General features: G+C 31.3%; 3 protein-coding genes and 2 pseudogenes across 6 annotated transcripts; 4 read left to right on the top strand and 1 right to left on the bottom strand.

Moving 5' to 3' along the window:
* Positions 1 to 331: 331 nt before the first annotated feature.
* Positions 332 to 6,210, top strand: LOC107618417 (protein NRT1/ PTR FAMILY 1.2-like). The gene is made up of 5 exons (XM_016320474.3): positions 332 to 660; positions 752 to 969; positions 1,664 to 2,211; positions 2,324 to 3,204; positions 3,427 to 6,210. Exons 1-5 carry the CDS (start codon positions 552 to 554, stop codon positions 3,534 to 3,536), a joined length of 1,866 nt encoding a protein of 621 aa, XP_016175960.1. The 5' UTR covers positions 332 to 551; the 3' UTR covers positions 3,537 to 6,210.
* LOC148543560 (pentatricopeptide repeat-containing protein DOT4, chloroplastic pseudogene) lies at positions 1,357 to 5,957 on the bottom strand (annotated as a pseudogene). 2 transcript variants are annotated; one of them, XR_015899954.1, is made up of 2 exons: positions 5,540 to 5,673; positions 3,159 to 5,426 (listed from the first exon to the last, which is right to left on the bottom strand). The product of XR_015899954.1 is annotated as a pentatricopeptide repeat-containing protein DOT4, chloroplastic pseudogene, transcript variant X2 (transcript). The 2 variants fall into 2 exon arrangements; XR_015899953.1 differs by having other exon boundaries at positions 1,357 to 5,957.
* Positions 6,211 to 17,139: 10,929 nt separating the features above from the next.
* LOC107618519 (protein NRT1/ PTR FAMILY 1.2) lies at positions 17,140 to 20,476 on the top strand. Of its 2 annotated transcripts, XM_016320613.3 has the most exons (4): positions 17,140 to 17,494; positions 17,579 to 17,796; positions 18,441 to 18,988; positions 19,230 to 20,476. In XM_016320613.3, exons 1-4 carry the CDS (start codon positions 17,380 to 17,382, stop codon positions 20,191 to 20,193), a joined length of 1,845 nt encoding a protein of 614 aa, XP_016176099.1. In that variant the 5' UTR covers positions 17,140 to 17,379; the 3' UTR covers positions 20,194 to 20,476. The 2 variants fall into 2 exon arrangements, with proteins under 2 accessions (XP_016176099.1, XP_088355870.1); XM_088499744.1 differs by lacking the exons at positions 17,140 to 17,494; positions 17,579 to 17,796 and adding an exon at positions 18,013 to 18,259 and having other exon boundaries at positions 18,313 to 18,988.
* A 1,779-nt stretch (positions 20,477 to 22,255) lies between these two features.
* On the top strand, positions 22,256 to 23,822 carry LOC107614834 (F-box/kelch-repeat protein At3g23880-like). Its single transcript, XM_016316966.2, has one exon. The coding sequence runs from the start codon at positions 22,285 to 22,287 to the stop codon at positions 23,623 to 23,625; it is 1,341 nt and encodes a 446-aa protein (XP_016172452.2). The 5' UTR covers positions 22,256 to 22,284; the 3' UTR covers positions 23,626 to 23,822.
* A 1,157-nt stretch (positions 23,823 to 24,979) lies between these two features.
* On the top strand, positions 24,980 to 26,785 carry LOC110262347 (F-box/kelch-repeat protein At3g23880-like; annotated as a pseudogene).
* Positions 26,786 to 26,940: the final 155 nt, after the last annotated feature.

Below are 26,940 nucleotides of genomic sequence, written 5' to 3'. Positions count from 1 at the left end.
TATAATTGTCAAAGCTAAGTATATGTCCATTGACTTATAAGTGAATGGTGTTTCAATGCTAGCAAGCAATAATTGAAAAAAAAAAATTGATATATGATATGGTGAAAACTTATTTGCAGTCAATTTCACATGAAATTGATGGTTAAGAGCCGTTAGATGAAAATTTAGTCAAATCAGTCAAATCATTTAACCGCTCTCAGCTATCAACTTGACGTAAAGTCGAGCTCTCAGTTATCAACTTGACGTAAAGTCGAGTGCACCTGAATTTTTACAGTATGATATTCACATGTGAAATAAGAAATATTAGTACAGGTGCATAAACTCGCTAATCACACCTCAAAAAAATAAATAATAAAAAATTCAACAGACCTCCTAGGATTTAACAATAATATTAATGTTTGAACTTTGAAGGGAGACACACACACAGTTCATGATTTTTCTATGTATGCTCCAGAAGATCTCAACCTTAACCTTAACACTTTAAATCTTTGAGTTTTCTTTCCTCCTTTAAATTTGTGAGTAAGTGTCTCTTGCTTTAAATTAACTCATCAATGGTGAAAGAGGAAGTGGAGCTTTGTTCTTCAGCTCAAGGGAAGATGGGTTCCCATCCCCAACTCATAAGGGGTAAAGGTGGAATTGCCACCATGCCCTTCATCATAGGTTTGGTTAATTCACACTTAGTTTTGATATAATGGGTTATATATATAATTATCAAAGTTATTTAATTCTGTATATATAACCTTGTTGGCAGCAAATGAAGCACTTGCAAGGGTAGCAACTTTGGGGTTATTGCCAAACATGGTGTTGTATTTGATGGGAAGCTACAATCTCCATTTAGCAAAAGCCAACATGATTCTGTTATTATCAGTTGCTACCACCAATTTCACCCCTCTCATTGGTGCTTTCATTGCTGATTCTTATCTGGGTCGCTTCCTTGCTGTTGGTTTCGGTTCTATCATCACTTTTCTGGTAAGACTTCATTTTCAGTTGTAATAGAATTGAATTCAATTCTGTCAAGAGTTTAACTCTGTTATTTGGATTGAATTAGTAGATGATGTTATAGGATTGTATTCAATTTCATTAGTGTCAGTTTAGTTTAGAAATTAAAACTGTGTGGGTTGTTCTATTAGTCTATTGCATATCAATGATGTAGTTGTTTGACTCTAGTTATTGATTTTACTTTCTGCTTATAGTATCAAGGTGCAGTGCATATCTTCAAAAGGAATTTACATCACAATTTTGTTTTCTTTTGATATGATGAATTTACATTGCAATTATGCATTAGCTGAATTATGAAGTTACAAATATCAATTATGAATTTCACAACTATGTGATCTTCAAATTGTAATACATATAGGGGTGAATAAGCTACCTTGAAGCATTCTTTCATGAAACAATTCATTACAACGATAACAACAAAACTTTATCCCACTAGGTGGAGTCGGTTACATGAATTAAACGATACTATTGTGTCCTATTATATATAATGTTTACAATGAAACAATTCATTATGATGACAAAATAAACAATTTAAATAAAATTTTCACTTTCTAAGCCTGGTTTTTGAAGAGATCATTTACATTGTTACATTCAAATTAGGCAAAGGAATAACTAGTCCAATTGGGATTCAACTTTTTCTTTTTCTTGTCCCCTTTGGTTTCAGGGAATGGCACTTTTGTGGCTAACAGCCATGATCCCCGCGGCACGGCCTCCTCCTTGTGATCCTGCAACTGAAACATGCAAATCAGCAACAACTATGCAAATGGCAATACTAATCTCTTCCCTTGCTCTCATGGCATTTGGAAATGGTGGCCTTCAATGCTCCCTAGCATTTGGAGCAGACCAAGTGAATAGCAAAGATAACCCCAATAACCAAAGGGCCTTAGAAATATACTTCAGCTGGTATTATGCTTCATCAGCTATTTCAGTCATAATTGCCTTCACCGGAATAGTATATATCCAAGATCATCTTGGATGGAAACTGGGTTTTGGTGTTCCTGCAGCACTCATGTTCTTGTCCACTTTCTTCTTCTTCCTTGCTTCTCCTCTTTACATTAAGCACAAAACACATGGCAGCTTGCTCACTGGCTTTGCACGAGTAACCGTAGCTGCCTATAAGAACAGGAAGCTTAGATTACCAGCCAGGAACTCGACCGGAATGTACCTTCAAAAGAAGGACTCTGATCTTCTTGTTCCAACTGATAAACTAAGGTTGAATCAAATCAAATCAAATCAAATTCTCACATTATCATTGTTGTTTTCTTTAGCTCATTCCATGTATGAAATAATAGTAAAACTCTTCTGGCATGTCTTTGTTTTGAAGGTTTCTGAATAAAGCTTGCTTCATCAAAGACCCTGAAAAAGATTTAGCCTCAGATGGATCAGCCTCGACAATAGATGAAGTAGAAGAACTAAAAGCCATCATCAAAGTTATTCCCCTGTGGTCGACCGGGATCATGATGTCGCTTAACATTGGAGGCTCATTTGGATTGCTGCAAGCTAAATCACTGAACAGATATATCACTCAAAACTTCCAAGTTCCAGCAGGTTCTTTGAGTGTGATAATGATATTTACAATATTCTTGTGGATAGCTCTATATGATCGCATTGTTATTCCTCTAGCAACAAAGCTTAGAGGCAAACAAGTTAGGATCAGTGCCAAGAATAGAATGGGACTAGGATTGTTTTTCTCTTTTCTTCACTTGGTAACCAGTGCAATTGTTGAGACTTTACGGCGAAATAGAGCTATCAGGGAAGGATATATGAATAATCCTAATGCAGTGTTGAATATGTCTGCAATGTGGCTTTTTCCTCAACTCTGCTTGGGTGGCATAGCTGAAGCATTCAATGTAATAGGCCAAAATGAGTTCTATTACACTGAATTCCCCAAGAGTATGTCAAGCATCGCTTCGTCCCTTTTCGGACTTGGCATGGCTGCAGGATACGTGTTATCTTCTTTGGTATTCAGAATTGTGGAGAAGGTTACTTCTAGGGGTGGAAGGGAAGGTTGGATTTCGGATAATATCAACAAGGGTCGCTATGACAAGTACTATTGGGTTCTTGTGATGCTGAGTGCCATTAACATAGTGTATTACCTTGTTTGTAGCTGGCTTTACGGACCTACAGCTGATCAAGAATCTAAAGAAACTAGAGGAAATGGTTCAAATGATGAAGATCTTCCATTAATTGAATTTAGAAATCCTGGTATGTATAACAAGGTATCCAATTTCCATTATGGTTACAACTTGCAACAAAAATGATCACTTGTGTTGATTATCAAGGTTTAATTGTTCTGGTAATTTCTGTAGTTTTACTAGATTTTTTTTAACTAGGTTCTTAATAGTAGTCATCTTCTTTGATCCCTTATGCTCTGTGCTCCATATGTGCTTGGATCTTCCTCAATTCCTTTTAATCCTTTGGTGGCAGAAATTCCAGAACCTTCTTCTCAGTCTTGGAACCTTCTTCAACACAACACAAGAGTTGGTCCTAATAATAATATGATTGTTGACGGAATAATACAGCAAGAGGTTTCCTAGGCTCCTCTTTCATAACAAGATTTACTTTTAACAACATTCTGATAGCAAGAAGCCATTATCCAAGCTCTCTATTTTCTCACCAACTAGAAATGCATGCACTTGATCTCCAATTTGAACCCAACTGCAACCAGGATTTTTTTTAGCTCCCCTTGACTTCATCAATTCCCTAACTTTGTTTGCCTCGTCCCATCTTTCAGCTTCTGCATACATATTTGAAAGCAGAATATAGTAGCCACAGTGCTGAGGCTTCAACTCAAAAAGATGCTCAGCAGCCCAGCACCCCAATTCTACATTTCCATGTATCCGGCATGCGCCGAGCATTGCACCCCAAATATTAGCATCTGCTTCGATGGAAAGGCCTCTAATAAGGTCTGCAGCTTCTTCCATTAGCCCAGCTCTTCCAAGGAGATCAACCATACATGCATAGTGCATTTGTGTTGGTTCAATATTAAGATCCTGCATCATTATAAAGTACTTCCTCCCCTTCTCAATTAAACCCCCATGACTGCAAGCTGACAAAACTGCGATAAAGGACACTGAATCATAATCCACACCATCTTCCTTCATTGCCTCAAAGAGGTTGATTGCAGTGTCAAGCTCACCCAGCATACCATACCCTAAAATCATAGTATTCCAAGAGACTGTATCCTTGTATTCGATAGAGTCAAATACCTTGCTAGCAAGATCTATTCGTCCACATTTGGTATACAAATCCAAGAGTGAATTTGCCACAAAAAGATGTGTGTGAAAATGCTGTCTCACCAGCAGACCATGGATCTCTTTCCCTTGCTTTATGGAAGCCAGATTCGCACAAGCAGATATGGCACCCATGAATGAAACAATATCAGGCACCATGCCAGAGAGTATCATTTCTGAGAACAAATTCAGGGACTCTAAGCAGTCACTTGTTTGGGAATAGCCCATAATCAGCATATTGTATGAAACTTCATCCTTGATAGAAATATTAAAGACATTTCGAGCAAGGTGTAAGTGTCCGCATTTTGAGTACATGTCTGTAAGAGCATTAGAGACAAACAAATCAGAAAACCATCCCATCCGAATAATTTTGGCATGAATCTCTTTTCCAACATGCAGGAAACGTAATCTTCCACAGGCTGGAAGAACATTTGTGAAGGTGACAGTGTTTGGGGTTTCTCCATTTGCTTGCATTCGCCTCACTAACTCTATGGCTGCAAATTCAAGCCTGTTTTGAGCAAAATTTGCAACCATGGCATTCCAAGATACAGTGTTTCTATCTATCATTTTGTTGAATACGGCCGATGCTACACCAGAATATCCTGATTTTGCATACATATCTATCAATGAGTTAGCAATAAAAATATCAGACTCAATACCAAATCTTAAACACAACCCATGGACTTCCCTTCCCAACCTGAGAAGTCCTAATTCTGTTAACACAGGCAGCATGCTAGAAACCGTCACAGAGTTTGGTAACATTCCTGCTTCAATCATCAACCTAAATACATGAAAAGCATCTTTGTAGAGACCTCTAAAAGAAAAACTTGTCATGACAGCATTCCAAGAAACCACATTTCTGTCGTCCATTTCATCAAAAACCCGCTTGGAAGCTTTCTCGTTCCCACATTTCCCATAAGCATCAACCAAAGCATTCCCAATCTTCACATGACAACCCACCAAACCAACCTTCAAAGCATAACAATGCACTAGTCTTGCCATCACCTCGTCCTCAGTCTCCGCACAAATAGGCAACACACTAACAACGGTAACTAAATCCGGTTTAAACCCCGACGCCTCCGCAACCATCTCTCTGAGAAACCAGAGCGCCTTATAATAGAACCCATTCAGAGAACACAACCCAATAACAGTGTTCCAAGACACCTTATCCCTCTCAGGCATTTCATCAAACACCTTCATGGCATCAGCGAAAAACCCACAATTACCATAAAACATCAAAAGGGTATTCCCAACAAAGACATCCCTATCAAAACCAAGCTTAAAGACAACCCCATGAACCTCTTTACCTTTCTCAACCCGCTCGAAATCAGAACAACACTTTAGGACAAATGGAAAGGTGTGATCATCAGGCTTAACTCCAGCACGAACCATTCGGTTGTAAGTGTGAAACCCGTCAAACACTCGAGCAATGGAGTTTGCGCGAATGAGAGTGTTCCAGAGGAAGGCGCTGCGGGAGTGCAGAGAGGTTCGCTGGAAGAGAAGGAGGGAAGCAGTGAGGTTACCAAAGGTGGCGTATTGGAGTATGAGGGAGGCGCAGAGGGAGATGCTGTGAGGGAGGAAGCCATGGATGAGGGCAAAGGCGTGAACTTGCTTAGTTTGGAAAAGAGTATTGGAAAGATTGCAGAGTTTCAGAAGGTTTGAGTGGGTGTGAGTGTGAATGGTTGAAGAAAAGGGTTTGTTGAGAAGAAGGGAATGGAATATCATGGATCCTTCTCTCACCAAACCACCAAATAGATTCTGTTATAGGTTTCTAGTGAATCTCTATAATAAGTTAATAACTGTCTTGGGATTCCATCTTGATTCTTGATTTTTGATAATTGAAACTTACACAATACACTGGTGCCGAAGAAAATAGAAAAGAGTCAAGTTGAAATTTTAACTTTATAACTTTGTTATGTTAAAAAGGAAATCATTCTTGACCGAAATAAAATAATATGTCCAGTCACCAAAAAAAAAATATGTCCAAAAAAATTATATTTTGTAAGTATTAATGATTTTTATATTTTGTTTTATATATTTTACAAAGGATTAACCACAAAAAATACTCCTAAATTATTTAAATGCTGACAAAAATACACTCGAATTTTACTATCGACAAAAATGCAGAATGCCTTCAAATAATTTAAAAACATAACAACAATACCCAACAATAAATATATATTTTCAAAAAATATCTTAGAAATTGAATTTTGATGCAATTTTTTGTAAGCATGATTATAAAAGTAAGATATTATTATACATAAAAATGGGTGATTTTTCGTTAAGTATATATTTTTTTATAATTTTTTTTGTTAATAACTAATAATACTTTTAAAAATCACAAAATAATATATACTTAACAAAAAATTATCAAATTTAAAGAATAGTAATATTTTATTTCTCTAATCATGGTTGCAAGAAATTGCATCAAAATTCAATGTCTAATGTATTTTTTGAGAAATACATATTTAATGTTAGTTTTTTTTTTGCAAGATTATCTAACATTAAATATATATTTATCAAAAAATACATTAGACATTGAATTTCGATGCAATTTTTTATAAACATGATTAAAAAATGAGATATTATTATCCTTAAAATTTGGTGATTTTTCGTTGAGTATATATTTTTTTGTAATTTTTTTATTAATTTTTTTATTAACAACTAATAATACTTTTAAAAAATCACAAAAAATATATACTTAGACAAAAATCATCCAATTATAAGAATAATAATATCTCTTTTTTTAATTATGATTGTAAAAAATCACATCAAAATTTAACCTCTAAGGCATTTTTTAAAAATATATATTTACTGTTGGGTATTATTTTTAAATTATTTAAATGCGTTTTTGTCGGTAGTAAAATTCGGGTGTATTTTTGTCAGTGTTTAAATAATTTGAAGACGTTTTTGGTGGTTAACCTTTTACAAAAGAATTTAATTTTAATATATAAAATATTTATATAATGGTTTAACTATATTTATTTTTTAAAAAACTTTTATTTATATAATATTATTTAATTAAATATATATATAAAATTATTTTAACATATTATACATCAAGAAAAGGACAAATAGATGCCTGACTTTTTGGTTTGCAAACATTTAAGTCCCTGAGGGTTTAAAAATATATTTAAGTCCCTCACCTCTTCAAAATCTGGGTATATCGATCCTTGAGTCTCATTTGTTCAATTTTAAAAATACTCTCATGTATAATCAATATGTCTAGATTTTAAAAAGGTCAACAACTTAAATATATTTTTAAATCCTCAAAAATTTAAATATGTGCATATAAAAAAGTCAGGACCTATTTGTCCTTTTCTCTAATACATCAAATTAAATTCTTTAGGTAATAGCAATAACTAATTTTTATAAAAGAACTCATTCGAAATTTTAGAACTTTCTTATATATATCAAAACGAAGATGAATCTCTTTAGTTCAACCACACACTGAATTTCGGTACTAAGATAGCTGTGGTTAACTGGTTATCATGCTTAAGCTCTCTTCGAATATATATATATAATCTCCACACAGTGCACATGTGCATGCATGTATAATAGTATACATAGAAAATTATGTTTTCTATTTAAAAAGTCCACCTAATAAATATCAAAAATACTATTTGTATATCAAAATCAGCTATTAAAATTAACATATTAATATATTTGTGTATTTGTATATAAATATATAATTTAATTTATTTTGTTAAATTTAAAAAAATATATTATTTATTGTGATGATAATTATTTAATTATTTGATTAAAAATTGATTCTAATTTATGGATTGATTGTTTGTGCCATAAAATTTTAGGATTAACCTTAGTATGAATGCTGAATTGGTTAGATTTAGAAAGAATTAATCATCAAGAGTAAAAAGATTATTGCTGCTAAGAATAGAAAAAAAAAACAATAATCATAACAATTATGAGCTAATAATGAATTATCAATGCAATAATTTGATTATATTTGGATATATATAAGGAAACATGAAAAAAATAAGAAAAGGAAAGTTGCTGCTTATAGGAAGAAAATAATCATGTCTTAAATGTGGAATTGATCAGCTGCAACGGTTAGCAAAAGAATCGTTTTTGCTATAAGAAGAAGAACAAAGTTTGATGAGCATTAAGGAGAACATTCAGAAATTAAATACTACACTATTGAATGTCTTTTTTTTTTCATTTTGGTTTGTATTTGATATTTAATTTTGAGTTTTCTTAGTACTAAAAAAAAGCCGGATAATTTATTGAGAAATTATTAGAAAAAGTTTATCAATGAAAAGTCATTAACTAAGAAGAAAAGATAACTTATTAGTTTTAGATTCAATTTGTCTTTGATTTTGTTTGGTCTTAGTAATTTGATTTGGTCTTGGTGTTAGTTTGTGAATCACGAAATTATTACTTCATTTGTCTTAGAGTAGAACTGATTTAGTTGAATTTATCTTTGTATTAATTTTGACATTGATAATTATAATTTTAAATTTGATATAGTAAAATTTCGTTATTATTGTGATGAAAATTAGACGTAAATCTCATTACACATTGAGATTGAACAAAGATATTTACTAGTATGAATCTCTCTACTCTTCCCTCATTTAAATTATTAGTTGTATAAAATAAATTATATGTTTTGTAAATCAACAAAATAATTAAATAGGCAGTGTGAAGTGTGAACATAATGTGAAAGCGGTGTAAGGGATTTGCATAGCAAACAAATAAACCTTTGAAATTGGCCTATGATGAAGGATCATAGACAATAAACAATCTTGTGTCGTGAACCATGAGGCATTTTTTTATTATTATTTTCTCTCTGATTGATGCCTTTTCCGAAGTTGGCTAACCATATAGTTGATCTTTTATTCATATTCTATTTTGTAATTAAAGATTGGTGACACTATTAAATGTGAACATTGTAAAGGGTAGGTCAATTGTACATACAAAGTGGACTTCTAATTATAGACGCACCTATCAATATTACAGCTGCCCAATTTAATTCATGACCCCCACAAAAAGATAATTTATTTTTCCCAGGTCAGTAGAGTGTTTTCACATAATAATAATAATAATATAATTGAATTAGAATATTAGTTAAATAAATAAAAATAAAATATTTTAATTTTCTCAATATATTTGAGTACGTTACAGACTTCAAAAGTTTTTTTTTTTTTTCCCACGAAAAATTTCTTCTTAACAGCTTAACACACAAAACATTTACAAATGAAGATGGCAAGAAAATATCCGCTAAGCTTAGAAGCTGCAAATCTATATCTTTTGAATGATTGATGAAGAATATATACCACAAAAATAAATCAAAATGATTGAATTCATTAGTGGTCACAATTCACAACTCACATGAAAGGAATGAACGTGCTCCAATACTAGGATAACTTATTTTAATTTTAGCACTTCATCAATGTATAATAATTGTGATGAATTTAATTGATGCACTATCACATTAAAATATTGTTAGATAAAGTTGTTAGCAGTTAGAAATTAAATTAGTAATAACTAATAGCTAATAGATAAAATATTTATGAGATTAATTTAAAATATTTCTATAAATAGTGTGATTCTTGTATTATGTATAACTAGCGGCTCAACAGGCACTAACGTGCCTGTTCAGCCGCTTTTTTTTATTATTTTTAAGAAATTAATTTTATTTTTTGTTAATATATTATTTATTTTTTAAATTTATTAGATAAATATTTTTATTTTAATATTAACGTGACCTTATTTATATTATATTTTATTAAAATTAAAATTACTACAAATTTTTTTTTAAAATATTAAATTATGAAAGCACATAATAAAGAGGTATATATATTATCAAAAAAAATATAGTTCAAAAAATAATGATAATAATATTTAGAAACATTATTTACAAAATTCACTATTTCATTATTTAAAATTTAAATTACCAAAATAATATTATTTAATATAAAATAGATTAAAAATAAAAAAGAAATTAACAAAATTAATTAATAAATTTTTTATATTAGATCGCCATATTATTTGAAAAATTAATTAACAAAGTTCTTATATTACTACATTTATTGTATTATATGTCAAACTAATAATCAATAAAAAAATATTATCCAATATAAAATAGATTACAAATAAAAAAAAGAAATTAATAAAATATTTGCGTGAGAATTTTTTATTCTACTATTGGTAGGTGTAGATTTTTTTTGTATCTTTTATATGTTAACCATGTGACAAATAAATAATATTAAATTAATTATTTTTTTACAATATAATTTAGAAATTAATAAATGTTAAATCAAGTACTCTATATAATTAAATATCAAATTCAATACTCGCGTCTTATATATATGCCACTCAAATAAATTGGCCAATATTCAAAATAAATAATATTATAGTAGATAAAATTAATAATTTAATTTAGTTTTAAAGTAAATATTTATGTACTCAAATATCAAATATAAATAATACTTTACATAATCAATATTTTAGAAAATAAAAAATATTACAAAGCAATTAAAAAAAATAAATTAACCAAATATTTATGGGACTTTTCTTCATTCATTCGTTAATAGGTAAAGATATATCAAAAAATAAAAATACATATCAAATTGATAAGATAAAAAAAATTGTTTCTTTTTACATTAAATTGATTAAAAAAAGGAGACATAGTACTATTTTTATATGTAAAAAATTTAGAATAAATTAAAAAGACAGAGGAATTATTGAAAATATAGATTAGATAAGTAAATTAAAGAGAACAAAAAAAATATAAGTGGATGTTATGCTCGTGAAAGCAATAACCGCTGTAAAATCGTCCAAAATTTGCAACTGAAGGCAATGGAAGATGATGGAGGCGAGGGTATTGAAGAAAAATACAGAAAAGTAGAAACTAAATTAACATAGAATTAAACCATAAAATATGAAGACAGTGAAGAATGTGAAAATATTTATATTCATTCTCGTCCATTTTTTTTATTTATTAGCAATTCCGTCAGCATTTTTTTAAAGTGAAAGAGTAATTTAATTTAATTAAGGGTTAAGTATGACTGATGGTGGAAGGGAGTTAGTTTTTAAATTGAGTAGCGTCAGTTTTTTTCAGTTTTAAAATATGTCGTGGGTTGAATCAGTTTGATACTTTATTGTGGGTAAATTCTTTATTTGATAAAAAAAGAATAAAAAATATGGAGGACGTAGTAACAATTTATTATATTAAATTCATTGTTTAACAAACAAATAAACAGAGATAAAATAGGAAGAAAAAATTGGATACCAAATTTTTCTTATTCCCATTATACATTTGTATAGTTTATTATACATTAGTACGGTCCAATATGTAAGATAAATGATACTGTGATAGACAAAATTAATAATTTTATTTTATTTTAGAAAAAATATTTATGTACTGTAATCAATAATCTAAAAAATTAAATATATATTATTGCAAAGCAATCTAAAAAGTTAACAAAATATTTATAAAATTTCCTCATTCTATAGATAAAGACATATAAACAAAAATAAGAACACATATTAGATAAAAAAATATTTTTTTTACATCAAATTAATAAGATAAAAAAAAACAATTCTTTTACATCAAATTGATCAAAAAAAGATAGAACTATTTTTTACCTAAAATATTGGAAATGAATTAAAAGAATAGAAGAATGACTAAAAATATAGTTTAACAATAAGTAAATTGAAGAAAAAAAAAATGTCAGTGGAAGTTATGCGTGAAGCCAAATTAAATTTGTAACTGCAACGGATGGATGACGATGGAGGCAATACAATTGAGGATGTTGAAAAGAGGAGAAGGTGGATATTATTGAAGATGTTGTCTTTGAATTTTATTTTGAGGATGTTGTCTTTGAATTTTATTTTAAAAATTAAAAATTAGTACTCAAAAATAAAATAAACCATGAATATAAAATACCTACTATTTATACCTGTTATTTGGACCATTATCGTCTCGATTTCTATATTTTCAAAAGGTAGAATATAGATACCTGTGTTTAACAATGGAGTTGGCGTATGAATTGTATCAACTCCCTTATCAAATCATATGGCGATCATTTGCACGTAATTATTAATTTGCTGAATTCTCCCTTTCTTAATAAATGCATGTCAGAACCAAAATATAGCAAAACACAGAAAAAAGAATCGACAACAGCCAGACGACATATTTGTAAGTGGAGCAGTTATTTAATTTCCTCACGATTGCAGCAGTTATTTAACTCTTTTGTGGGTTGATGACTTTTTTTAATTAAGAAACAAAAATGTATTATTACTATTTTGTCCATAAATTTGATTTGTAGAATAAATTATTTGAGAGTAAATGATGTCTATAAAAATTGGACACCAAACTCTGGTATTGGCTTTATATATTGGTATAGATATAATTTTAATATATATTTTTTATTTTTTATTCTTTATTTAGGATATAATATATTTTTTTCGTAAAACTACTTTGTTTTCTTTCGCAAAGTTATTTTTTCTTTGTGTTGTTGTTATTTTTCTTTGCATCTGTTTTTTATGTTTCCTCACTTTAACTATAAGTCCATCTTCTCCGTTTCATCTTTTCAAGTTCAACGGACCAAAAACCACTAGCATTCGACAGCAGCCCCAGCTTTGCCGCCACTATCCTCTTTCCCTTTTTTTTCTATGCGTCACCGCGCTGCACACATAGTTTCTTCTGCGTTACCACAAGCCGCTCACATCTTCTCCTAACCAGAACAAAAACTTTGTTCCTCTTTTTTGTCATGATCAGAATTACGGCTCACGCCGCACCTCTCTCTTTCTTTGTCTTTTTCTTCTTCTCGCGTTACAGGTGCCGCCTCTTCTTCAACCATCTCATCAAAACTTATTCAAGATAGAATTATTGATATTTTCCATTCACCAGCTTGTGGAAAATATTAAAATATTATTAGAGTTGTTAGTAGTTAAGAATTAAGTTAGTAATTACCAGTCATTAGTAGATAGAATATTTATAAAATTAGTTGGTAATATTCCTATAAATATGACGACTCTTGTATCATGGAAAAATAACTTAAACACAGCAACTTTAATACATATTTATCATTTCTTTTGATTCTATTTCTATTATCTTATTATATCAGTAAAGTAGTTTTACACGTATATTTAATTACGTAATGTCACATCAATAAAAATAACTATCTTTTACATTGACTGCGTGAATAATCATTTAAAATAACTATATAAAATACTTTACACTAACAATGCATCAAAATTAAACTTTAATTTGGATATGATAATAATATAGACGGTCTAAAAAACATTCTAATATCTTTTCTTAAATATCAAGTGAAATAAAAATGAATATAATTGATGTTTTAATCTTAAGAAGTAGTATTTTCTTCCAAAACATAATTTTTAGAAGGATTTATTTGTTAGCAGGATATATACTTATTTTTTTTTTTACAGTAATTCATTCATATTCAAATTAGTATATGATTTAATTGTAATATACGTGAACTAAATTTTGTTAAGTTCATTAAAAAAATTATATATTTAAAGTTTAAACACATTTTTAGATATACTAATTAATCTTTTAATAAATCCAAAAAACAAATTGGAGACTGTTAAATTAAAATGAGATTTTTTTATTAATTTATTCTCTTTTATATATTAATTTAGTAATGATATTATTACATTTATTTATTTATTTATTTATTTTTAAAGTAGCTAGCCACTGATTTGAGATTAAACAATGGGAATATATCCGAAGAGTAAATACCACTTGGCCAAAAAAAAAAACGCACACTCACACACACATAAATTTCTGTATTTCAATTTAGGTTGTTAAATAAATAACTTTTTAAAATAAAAAATCGTAAATTCAACTATATACATATGAAGATTAATATCTTAAACATTAGAGTCCTTTTGATGATTATTTTTTTGGTATACACATACAAACTACTTTAACTTGATTATGATAAAATGAAAAGAGAAACGTGCAATGGCTATAGAAGCAGAAATAAATAAATAATTAATCTAAAAACTCCACTTGCATATTTGGATTTGTATGTTCCCATCCACAATCTGAAACCAATCAAGAAGATTTTGAATAATATAATGTTTGACTCCCAATAATTGTAGGCTTGTTGCTAGGGCACAAGCTGAGTGACAATAAACCAGTGGATCCACTAAATCGGGTTCAAACTTTTCAATCAAGTGCAGCGCAATATATATATATATATATATATATATATAGTTTTATATTAATAAGATTTTCTGTTGACATTCGTGCTACAAAAAAAAAGTGATTTGTATTTTTTTTTAATCGAAGATATAGAAACTCAAACCCACGACCTCTTAATTGAGTATGGAGAGACTATGCCATTTGAACTATTGCTTCTTGACAAAGTGATTTCACATTAAATAAGTGATGAGGATGTGTTGGGAATTGGCAAAAATATTGCCCTCATCGGCAAGCAACCAGCTTTGAGGGGTATTATCCCTTATATACTATGTACTCCTTATGTACTCCTACTATATAAATAATATTTGTTGAGATATTACGCTGTACTCATTATGTACTCTCACTATATAACAAAAATTACAAATAAAAAAATGATTTAAATAATAAAGGGCTCTTCTGAAGAAGAAGGGTTATATCCAGAATTCCCTTCCAACGAACAGGATAACGAGCAAGACGAGAAGCCATATGAGGATCCAGAAAGACGGAGAGAGTTATTAAAGACAGGGAAGAGCTTGATCCCCAACTTCCAGACCTGCTAATGTCTGATTCATTCTTTATGGTTTTAGCCAAGTGGAGTAACCCCATTATTGCTGATCGTGAGATTTTGATTCAGGAAGCTAAGAAATTGACAGATGTTCTGGTTCCATTTATTGGAATCAATGTCCATGACTTTCCAGATTTTGAGACACTCTTGCAGGATCATCTGATTGCACTTCCGTATACAGTCCTCTTACGAGGATCGCGCTGTGTTGAACATTATGACTATATTGGTACCTCTGCTGCTGACATTGCTAGTTACCAACATAAGGATTGAGGCTGCAAATAATGATTAATTGAATATCACAAGAAAAAATTGTCAACAATTTTAATGCTGATTTGTAAAGTCTCTATAATGAAGCAGACAGCAGTAGTGCAGGAAAGCAGTAGATGGCATTCAATCTACAGGATAGTATGTAAAGAAGCAAAATTTCTTTTTGACATTTTTTGGGGAACAACATTATGTATTTGGCATCCTTATAAATGAAGAGAGTATTTTTTATTTAGAAGAGAGTACTTAATTGTTTTATCCTAAAAAGTACTCTCTTCATTCTTATATGGTGTCATGTCTCATGTCTCATATTCATGCTTTATAGTTTTACATTTTTTTTCATCGGTTTATTGTTCATATTAATATATAAAATAAATAAAATTTTATTTTTTGAAAGAGTTTTCATCTTTTAAATAGGAAATTAAACATCACATAATTGACACAAAATAATCTAAAAATGTGTTAAAATTTTGTAAAAAGATGTATGTTACGACTTGGTGGTTATTGTTCTAAAGCAAAATTCAATATAGAATTAATGATATTGATTTTATCAAACTCGATGTTTATTTAATATTAAAATTTAATTTTGATGCATTGTCAATATTAAATAGTTTTACGTGTGAATCTAATCACATAATGATACATTAGTAAAAATAATTATTTTGTACATTGACTTTGTAAATGTTTATTAAAAAAAAAAACAGATGTAATCGAATGATTGTATAAATTATAAAATGTTTTAAACTGTTAACGAATCAAAATTAAACTCTTAGTATTAACTTAAAATATATGTTCCATTATAAACTAAATTATTATTTTTCATTTAATTTGAATATAAACTATAAAATATTTTATACTGTTGACGTATCAAAATTAAACTCTTAGTATTAACTTAAAATATATGTTCCATTATAAACTAAATTATTATTTTTTATTTAATTTCAATAAACTCTTTGTCCAAAATTTGTTTTACACAAATATTTAATCGTGTAATACTATCCTCCTAAATATCTTCTATCCAAGTAATTTCTAAATAAAAAGTGGAACATGTTTATTATTTTAAGATATTAGTTGCATTTGAATACTTCTCTTATTTATGTATTTAAATTATGGATTATGTTATATATACACTAAAATTAATCATCAAAATTAGCCATCAGTATAAAATATATGTTAGAATATAAATATACATTAAAAATAAATTAAACCACATATATATTTATATATAAATACATTGGTAACAGATTGTAATAGCTGATTTTTGTGTACGAATAATATTTTTGTTAAATTATTTTTTTAGATGGGTCTTTGCTAAAGTGGTTGTTAAGATTTCTATAATTCTATTTTGGTTTAATTACTCTGTTAGTCCCTATAGTTTCGCAAAATTTTCAATTAGGTCCCTATACTTTTTTTTCTTTTTAATTGAGTCCTTACACTAAATTTTTTTTTTAATTGGGTCCCTACACTTTTTTTTTTCCTTTTATTTAGGTCCCTATATCAATTCTTTTTTTTTAGTTGGGTCCCTATAAAATTAAGCCAATTACTACTAAGAGGGACTTAATTGAAAAAAAAAATTAGTACAGGGACCCAATTAAAAAGAAAAAAAGTATAGGGACCTAATTAAAAATTTCACGAAATTATAGGACCAACAGAGTAATTAAACTTTCTATTTTGAAAAATTTTATCCCAAAAATTAAAAGATATAGTTTAACTTTCAATGTATTTATTGAAAAGAAATGTCAAACTTTCTATTATTAGTAATTTAGTATCATAGATTTTATCGTTAGCTAAATCTCTCTTTTAAAAAAAAAAAAAAATCTGAAATAGATGACCCCATGATAGATTATTCCAAAATGTATGTATCCTAGTTTAATTAATGAATTTATTAATTAGTAATAATTGATGAATAATGTTGGGACAAGACGCAAACATGGTCCAAAGGTGGTTCACTACTTGAGCTGTGTTATCTATGCACACACGCTTATCATTATCATTCTTCACTTTCCCATTTCCCACTCATTACACAAGCTATGACATCACACTTCATTAAGCAAATTATTTTTTCTTCCTTTTAATTATCTCTGCTGCATGTCAAGTTCTATTTAAGATTTTCTCCACAAGAAAGTAGAAACAACTTTTCAATGGAGAAGGAAGAAGTTGAGCATTCCACAAGTGAAGTGGAAATGGCTTCTCATCAAAACATGTCACAACCACAAAAGAAGAAGGGTGGTCTTGTTACCATGCCTTTCATCATAGGTACTTACAAGTTACAACTTAACATAATTATTATGTTATGTGATTTGTTTTTTTAATTTGTTTGGTTTATGTTAATAATGGCAGCAAATGAAGCACTTGCAAGTGTTGCAACAATTGGTCTTTTGCCAAACATGGTGTTATATTTGATGGGGAGTTACAAGCTCCATTTGGACAAAGCAACTCAGATACTCCTTCTATCACAGGCAACAAGCCATTTCACACCTGTGGTTGGTGCTTTCATTGCTGATTCTTATTTGGGTCGCTTCCTTGCTGTTGGATTAGGATCCATAATCACTTTTCTGGTAAATAATCCTTTTTTCAACCTTATGAGTTCAATCAATAATCCTTGAGTTCAATAATTGTCCTTTTTGCCCTTCAATTATTATCATGTAAGAAAAGAAATTTAGTGAGGAGGGAAGGATAGTGTTGGAAATTCAAGTGTAAGTAGTTTGGTCTTACATTAGTAAGTTCGGATTAAGTGAGACATTATAAGATTTTGAATCAACTTATTTTGTGATTTTGCACTTAATTAGTTTAATTTAGATCTCCCAAAATAGAAAGAAAATAAATTAAAGAGGGAAGGTAGTTGAAATTACCCTTGGCATAGTTGAAAAACAGATGTAGTTTTCTTTAATGTTAAACAATATGTCAAATGAATCATGCTTAGAGGGCATGGAGGGTACTCAAAATTTGTTCATGATAGCAATATAAATATTTTTGTTTTCTGTTATTTGTTATCAAAGATCAGAGTTTCATGAAATGAAGGTATGAATAAAAATTATATAAGATTGCATGATATAAAAATATTTATTATGAAGACAAGATCACTATTTCAATGTACTAATTCTCCAACAAAGACTAAATACTAACTTTTCAGTTTTCACTTATCTAATCACCTCAGAAATGTTGAAAACATTCATAATCTTTTTTCTTCCTTTTGTTGCAGGGATTGGCACTCATGTGGCTAACTGCCATGATCCCTCAGGCAAGGCCTCCTCCTTGCAATCCAGCAGCCGGAAAATGTAAGTCGGCGACGAGTCCACAAATGGCAATGTTACTCTCAGCCTTTGCTCTCATGTCCATTGGAAATGGAGGCCTTTCATGCTCCCTAGCATTTGGTGCAGACCAAGTGAATAAAAAGGACAACCCCAATAACCAACGAGCCTTGGAAATTTTCTTCAGTTGGTATTATGCTTCAGCATCAATTTCTGTCATAATTGCATTCACTGGCATTGTATATATCCAAGATCATCTTGGATGGAAACTTGGTTTTGGTGTTCCTGCAGCACTTATGCTCATGTCTACTATCTTCTTCTTCCTTGCTTCTCCACTTTATATCAAGAATAAGATACAAGGAAGCTTGATCACCGGCTTTGCTCGAGTGATCGTGGCATCCTATAAGAACAGGAAGCTTCCATTGCCATCTCAGAGCTCAGCCGGAATGTATCATCATAAGAAGGACTCTGAATTTGTTGTTCCATCTGATAAACTAAGGTAGAAAATCACATATTCACTTTAATATAACTCCTCTAAAGTGAGCTTTTTCTTAAGTTTGAGAGTAAGGGTGCATTTCTTCTTCTTAGCAATGCCTTTTTCCCTCTAAGTGGAATCGGCTACATAGATCAAACACTGTCATTGTGTCGTGTCTATGCATTGGGATGCGAAGTTAACTCACTAAATCAGTGATCTAAGACTAAATTACTGAACATGTGACACTGCCTTGTGTGCTTTTCAGGTTTCTGAACAAAGCATGCCTCATTAGAGATCCAGAAAATGACATAGCTTCTGATGGCTTGGCCTTAAATCCATGGAGTCTTTGCACAGTAAATCAAGTAGAAGAGCTGAAAGCTATCATCAGAGTCATTCCTCTATGGTCTACAGGGATCATGATGTCTCTTAGCATTGGAGGCTCATTTGGATTGCTGCAAGCAAAATCACTCAACAGACACATCACTTCAAACTTTGAAGTTCCAGCAGGTTCTTTTAGTGTGATCATGATAGTTACAATATTCTTATGGATTGCTCTCTATGATCGTGCCATTATTCCTCTAGCATCAAAGCTCAGAGGGAAACAAGTTAGGATAAGTGCTAAAAGAAGAATAGGACTAGGCCTGTTCTTCTCTTTTCTCCACTTTGTAGCCGGTGCTACCGTCGAGACCACAAGGCGAAGAAGAGCAATCGAGGAAGGACACATTAATGATCCTCATGCAGTGTTAAAGATGTCAGCAATGTGGCTTTTCCCTCAACTTATCTTGGGTGGCATAGCTGAAGCATTCAATGCAATAGGCCAGAATGAGTTCTATTACACAGAGTTTCCTAAGACTATGTCAAGTGTTGCTTCGTCTCTTGTCGGATTGGGAATGGCTGCAGGGAATGTGGTATCTTCCTTAGTATTCAGCATGGTGCAAAACCTCACTTCTAGAGGTGGAAAAGAAGATTGGATTTCAGATAACATTAACAAGGGTCATTATGATAAGTACTATTGGGTTCTTGCTTCAATTAGTGCTGTTAATATATTGTATTATCTGTTGTGTAGTTGGGCTTATGGACCTACATCTGATCAAGTAGTATCAAAGGTAAGTGATGAAAAGGGTTCAATTGAAGGAAGTGAATTGGGGAATGGGGGTGAGGAAATTGAACCAAATGAGAAAGAGTTAACTGAATTTGGTCATGGTGGTCAAGTTCATAAAGGTACTTAAGGTTGAGCCAATAATATGTCACTTTATTTTGTCAGCTAAATTCATGTGAAATATAGAAGAAGTGAAGTTTGGGTTCATGATGATAATTAAGGAAAAGCAAGGATTAGTTGGCTAGTTGAATTGTTTTATAGTTGATCAAAGGGTGTATTATATGGGGAGCAACAACCAATTTGGATAGCCTTATTTTTGTTTTCAAGTTTTTGGCTAGTAATAGATTTAAGCAGGTTATGGATGCAGATATGTAAGGTATGCCTGAAGGTAATAAAGATTCAAATTTACTCCATAGAGAAATTGTATTGTTTTAGGATGATCTCTCAATGATATGAAAAAGAATAGATTTATAGATTATTTAGAACTCATTGCTGTATGAAACTATGAGAGTTCATTTGATCTTCTTGTAATTGTATCAAGTTCTGAACTTATGATAATCTTAGATGACAAGTTATTGTTTTAGGGTAAAGTTTGGTGAAGAAAGAAAATAGAAACTATAATATCCCATATTTTAATGATTATCCATTCATGATTCATGTTATGTTCTTCCATGTTGATTTTCAACATTTTGGTTCCAGGTTGTTATGCAGAACTGGCTAACATCTAAAGGGTCCATACTCCATAGTAGTTAGAAGATTTTAGAATTAACAAATAAATAAACTTTTTGATTTACCAAATATAAAACGAACATAAACATCTTTTCGAAAAACTTTACCAAACGAAGCCTCAGTTAGCGCAACAAAATGATACATTGATTGGTTTCTTCCAACGAAATAAGTTCAGTGGGATAAGGCTTGGATTCCTGAGCAAAATGCATAATCTTAACAACTTAACTGCATAAAAGACTGATCATAGATAATAAATTTGGATTTAAATTTATAAATGTGACCTGAACGCTAGACATTAGACAGCTTTGTTTAAAGCGTATCTCCCAAATTATCATACACAAATAAAAAGATATGTCAATTAGTTTCTAATAGTTTTTAAAAAGGTAACTAGTCAGTTGTTTCCGAAAATAGTGTCATAGAAGAATTAACTATCTAAGTTTTAAAAATAAGTTACTACTTTTTAAAACAACCATGCCAAAGCTTTACCAAAAATTTACCACCAAATCACTCATATAAAAAAATATATATATTTAAAAAATATATAATATATATTAAAAATAAATTAAATAATACATATATTTATACATAAATATAATTATTTAATAATTAATTTTCAATGTGTATATAATTTTTTTTATATCATGATGTTTTTTCAGGTAATTTCATCAAAAATTGAATTTATTTAGTCAAAATTTGAATTTTTTCAATATTTCTCTTTATTCTACTAAAAATTAATTTTCTAATATTTTGAAACATTAAAATATTTTATCAAATATAAAATAAGAATAATATTAAATAATCATTTTTTCAGTTAACATCAAGTTATTAATTAATTTTTTAAAATTATTTTATTTATTTTAAATTTTAGATTATAAATTATAAATTTTAAATTTTAAATTTTAAATTACAAATATAAATATTATAATTGACTAATGTTAATTAATTAAAAGTTGGTTCTTTATAGTTTTTTTTATTAAATATATATTAGTATTTTTGTACACACTTGTGAATTTTAAGCATAAACATTTAGTTATTTTATCACGAATTTAATTTTGATGATAATATAAAATATATATAACTATATTCATTTTTTTATGATTATTTATGGAGACGTGGTCAACATAAAAAGTAATTACTTTTGTGTTACGTAATTGAATGCGTGTAAAACTTTTGTACGTATCAAAACTAAATTTATTTATCGGTGGAAACTCGAGTGCAGTCAACTTCATATGAAATTGATAGCTTAGACTGAGAATCGTTAGATGAAAATTTAATCAAATCAGTCAAATCATCTAATTGCTCTCAACTATCAACTTCACGTGAATCGACCACACTTGAGTTTCCACCTTATTTATCACATGTTAAAACTTTAAAAGTTCTTTAAAACGTTTTTATCATTTTAATTTCTAATCTTGAGTAACATTAAAAATTTACAAAAAGGCACCCCTACACGCTCCAAAGAGATTGGAATTTTCAGTGCAGATTACAGAGGATGGGAGGAAGAGCAATGTCGCAGCCACGCGATGAGGACGACGTTATCAAGAGGAAGGGGAAGGCTTTAAGAACCACCGCGGAACATCTCCTTCCTTCGGCGGCACCGCCGCCATCTCTTCCTGATGAGATCATCACCGAAATCCTGCTGAGGCTTCCAGCGAGGTTGCTTGTTCAGTTAAGGAGTGTCTGCAGTTCATGGAAAACCCTAATTTCCAGCTCCCGATTCGCCAGCGATCATCTTCGCCGTTCAATCACCGCCGCAGAACCAAGCTTGAGCGAGCCACGAATCGCTTATCCTAGATGGTGGCATAAACACAACCAATTCGGAGATTTCTCCGTACGATCCGTGTTCGAGAAGCCTTTTACAGAAGGGGTCTGCTTCGAGGGAAAACGTGACTACAACATTATTGGTTCATGCAATGGATTACTCTGCTTGGTTGATGCTGATCATAATAAGATCCACAACCGTGTGAATGTCATCTTGTGGAACCCCTGCACTGGATTGACATCTCAAGAACTGGAATTTGAGGGTTTATTGAATGTTTGTGGCTTCGGCTATGACCATGTTAGTGACAGTTACAAGCTTGTTGGAATTGTAAATGAGGAAGAGAAAACACTAAAACCTCATAAATCTGCAACCACTATATATACACTTGGATTGAATTCTTCATGGAGAAAGATTCAGGATATGGCATTTAAGACCAGATATATAGAGAATAAGGTAGGGGTATTCGTCCCCGGCAGCGGAACTCTTAATTGGATTGTTCCAGGTGATGGTGCTTTTAATCCCATGGTTCTTTCCCTTGATTTGGAGAAGGAGACTCATAGTTTGTTTTCCCCGCCTAATCATAGGGATATGTATTGTCATTTCAAAATCCTGCAGTTATGTGTGCTGAGGAACTACCTTGCAATTTGTTGTGAACATAGAACTCATTGCCCTGTGTGGTTGATGAAGGAGTATGGAGTGTCTGAATCTTGGACTAAATTGGCCATGATCCCACAGTACCTTAGCATACACGTTATTCCTCTGTATCTTTGGGAAAATGATGTTCTTCTGGGGACTGCTTCTCCTTATTCAAGAATAATTAGGTATAACTTAAACCATGGCAACTTTAAGTTCCCTGTCATTGATGGCCACAGGGATGGCATGATGAAAGTTGCTCCTTTGTCTAAGCACTCGATGGCGGCGAAGCGATTCCATGTTTATCATGAAAGCTTGGTTTCTCCATCACACTGTGGTCTTCTAAGTAGCACATCTGAAATGCGTTGGATCAAACTCATCAAAGTCATCAAAAACCCATGTCTACAATCTCTTCCAAGTGAATTCCTCTATTGGTAAAGGCTTTCTCGCCCTATTTAGTTTCTAGCTATTCTAGTTGAATGATTTATTTATATAGTTTTTACAGACTTGGTGTAGGGCTGCAAAACTATACTTTCTGTTGACATGATTGTTCCCCATTGCTAAATCACAATGTCACAGCAATTTTTCTGCTTTATTTAGGATATTAAGGAATGACTATCATTTATTGGTGTTCATTTACAATTAGAGTTAATTTTTTCTAGTATCAAGTTCTATTTTTGTATGACAAGTTATCATTTTTAGGGTTAAGTTAAGGGAAGAAAGAAAACAGAAACTGTAATATCCCATAACTTAATGACTACAGTTTCGTATTATGTTCTTCCATGTTGGTTTTCAACATTTTGGTTTTTGCATTGTTATTTAGAAGTTAGAACTGGTTTTGTCCATTGATACTTAGAACTGATTTTTATTCTTTTTTCTTACGTACATAATCACAGAAGTCAACCCATCCTTTTTTCCTACAACCTTCGCATCCAATTCAATCTCTTTCTGTCATCAAATTTTATATTAGAAATTTTAAAGAAAAATGAAACAAGATTTATGCAGAGTGCATGAATCAATTTGACTCAAATCCATTAATAAAAAAATCAAAGATATTTAAACATGTAAAATAAAGAGAAAAAACTTATTTGAAGCTTTGCTATTGAATAATACTATATACTGAAATCAAGAGAGACATAATCAAATGAATTGAGTAATACTATATACTGAAATCAAGAGAGACATAATCAAATGAATTATACGAGAGTGATAGAGTTTAGATCATTGTGAGAGTTATGACTATGATGAATAATTTTGAATCAGAATAACAATATTATCCGAGTGTACGGATATCCACCATGCTCTTACTTGTTCGAGATGGTTAATTCACTTTGAATTTATTTGGTTGAAATTAAATTTATAGAAAAAGATTTTTTTTAATAAAAAAATTATTTTTATTATTTTAATATGTTTGATAAAATTTTAGTAATAAAACTGAAAATAGTAGATAAATTAAAATATTTGTATATAAAATATTCAAATAAAAAATTTCTCTATTTAAAAAAAAATCATAAAAAGTCACTCAAGTAGTCAAATCTTTTGTTACAAAATAATAGCGGGATTGGAAAGAGTAGTGCTAGGGAGCCAATGACCTAAGCGTACAAATCTTTGGTTTAGAAATAAAATGAACATCACCTATACTATCCAGAATAATCATCCGAATATAAAAAGTTAATTTTAGGTTCAGTAAGGTTCAAACTCTTGACCTTCCAAATCTGGAACTCTAGTACCAGGTCCTGAAACCACTCATCCCAAAAATATAACCTGACAGGACAATGTAACACTAATAATCATATCTCTAATACTTTCTAAACCTTCATTATACACATTGTACGCTTAAGTCATTGGTTCCTATACTTTCTCAATTGGAAATAGTCAAGTAGATACTCTACTATAGTGCAGTCGGTAAGTTCAAAGTTTGTGAAGCTAAACCTTTTCGCCGTCGTGGCCGCCGCTAACCTCTCTTTAAGTTGTTATGGAGCAGCCACATGATTATTACGAGAGGGAGAGGGAGAGGAAGCCTTCAAGAGTCACCATAAGCGCCCCAAAATGGCTGCTGTCTTCAACGGTAACGCAATCGCAGCCGCTGCTGTTCTTTCCGGATGAACTCATTAGGGAAATCTTGTTGAGGCTTCCGGCAAGGTCAGTGTTTCGGTTACGGAGAGTGTGCAGTTCATGGAAAACCCTAATTTTCAGCTCTCAATTCGCCAAAGACCATCTTCAACGTTCAACCACCGGGGATCCAAGTTTGAGTGGGCCACGAGTTGCTTATTATCATAGTTGCCACTACGGATTCGGAGATTTCTCCTTACGCTCCTTGGTCGAGAACCCTTCCAAACCTACGGAAGTCGTTCTCTTCGAGGAGAGACGTAACTACAAGGTTATTGGCTCTTGCAATGGATTGCTGTGCTTGCTGTTTGATGTTGATGGCATCAACACCTTTGTCAGGTTGTGTAATCCCTGTACTGGATTATTGACACCCCCATCGGTGGAATGTGGGGATTTCTTATCGGTTTGCGGCTTCGGCTATGATCATGTGAATGACAGGTACAAGTTTGTTGGGATTGTAAATCACATGGGGGAATATATAACTAGAATTTATACATTTTGCAGCAACCCTTCCAATAGAGCCATTCAAGAGATCCCATTTAATAGCATAATGGGTGATGATAAAGGGGTATTTGTGCCTGGCACCGCCACTCTTAACTGGATTCGTAGACATGCCATCCTGGGTTGCTTGGTTTTTTCCCTTGACTTGGTGAAGGAGACTTTTAGTGAGTTTTCCCTGCCCCTCAGTGATCCGGATGATAAAATCTTCTTCGTCCCACGGTTATGTGAGCTGAGGAACTGCCTTGCATATTGTTATAATCATGAGAAAACTCATTGGTTCATGTGGATCATGAAGGAGTATGGAGTGCCTAAATCTTGGACTAAATTGGCCATCATCCCCTCCCTTCCGCGTCTAACTGATTATCATTTACGTCCATTGTATACCTGGGGAAACAATATTCTTGTAGCGGTTGCATCAACTTCAAGGAAAGTTATCCGGGGAAACAATATTCATGTAGGGGTTGCATCAACTTCAAGGATAGTTCTGTATAATTTGGATAATGGTAGCTTTGAATTTCCTGTATTGAAACCTACTCCTTCAATAGGATTGTCCGTCTTTATTTATCACGAAAGCTTAGTTTCACCACCGTATCCTGGCCTTCCAAATAGCTCATCCCAAATTCAGTTAATCAAACGCTAACGGACAAGCTGTCTTCTGAATAATGGTTTGATTCTAGTCAACTCCTATGCCTTCTTTATGAGTTTTGACTTTTGAGAATTTATCTCTTCTTATTGCTTTTCTAATTTAGTGATTATTTTATCTAGTTTTTTACAAAAGTATACTACCTGTTATGATTATTGCCAATTTCATATTCACATGCACAGGCTGGATTTGTAGGATTAACCCATGTCTGCAACCTCTTCCATGTGAATTCCTCTATTGGTAAAGGCTTCCCCCCGCTATTTAGTTTCTAGCTATTCTTCTAGTTGAATGATTTATTTATATAGTTTTTTCAGACTTGGTGTAGGGCTGCAAAACTATACTTTCTGCTGACATTATTGTTCCCCATTGCTAAATCACAATGTCACAGCAATTTTTCTGCTTTATTTAGGATATTAATGAATGACTATCATTTACTGGTGTTCATTTACAATTAGAGTTAATTTTTTCTAGTATCAAGTTCTATTTTTATATGACAAGTT

This window comes from Arachis ipaensis, chromosome B9 (genome assembly GCF_059453495.1).
Source record: "Arachis ipaensis isolate K30076 ecotype BB chromosome B9, ASM5945349v1, whole genome shotgun sequence".
NCBI classification, from domain to species: Eukaryota; Viridiplantae; Streptophyta; class Magnoliopsida; order Fabales; family Fabaceae; genus Arachis; species Arachis ipaensis.
Note: the sequence above shows the minus strand (reverse complement) of the source record. Positions and strands in the feature narration are given on the sequence as shown.

Bases quoted from the DNA above. Each gene is read 5' to 3' on its own strand.
- LOC107618417 (XM_016320474.3), top strand. From the start codon at position 552: ATGGTGAAAGAGGAAGTGGAGCTTTGTTCTTCAGCTCAAGGGAAGATG. The intron at 661-751 runs GTTTGGTTAATT...CCTTGTTGGCAG, and splicing joins CACCATGCCCTTCATCATAG to CAAATGAAGCACTTGCAAGG. The intron at 2,212-2,323 runs GTTGAATCAAAT...TTTGTTTTGAAG, and splicing joins GTTCCAACTGATAAACTAAG to GTTTCTGAATAAAGCTTGCT.
- LOC107618519 (XM_016320613.3), top strand. From the start codon at position 17,380: ATGGAGAAGGAAGAAGTTGAGCATTCCACAAGTGAAGTGGAAATGGCT. The intron at 17,797-18,440 runs GTAAATAATCCT...CTTTTGTTGCAG, and splicing joins GATCCATAATCACTTTTCTG to GGATTGGCACTCATGTGGCT. The intron at 18,989-19,229 runs GTAGAAAATCAC...TGTGCTTTTCAG, and splicing joins GTTCCATCTGATAAACTAAG to GTTTCTGAACAAAGCATGCC.
- LOC107614834 (XM_016316966.2), top strand. From the start codon at position 22,285: ATGGGAGGAAGAGCAATGTCGCAGCCACGCGATGAGGACGACGTTATC.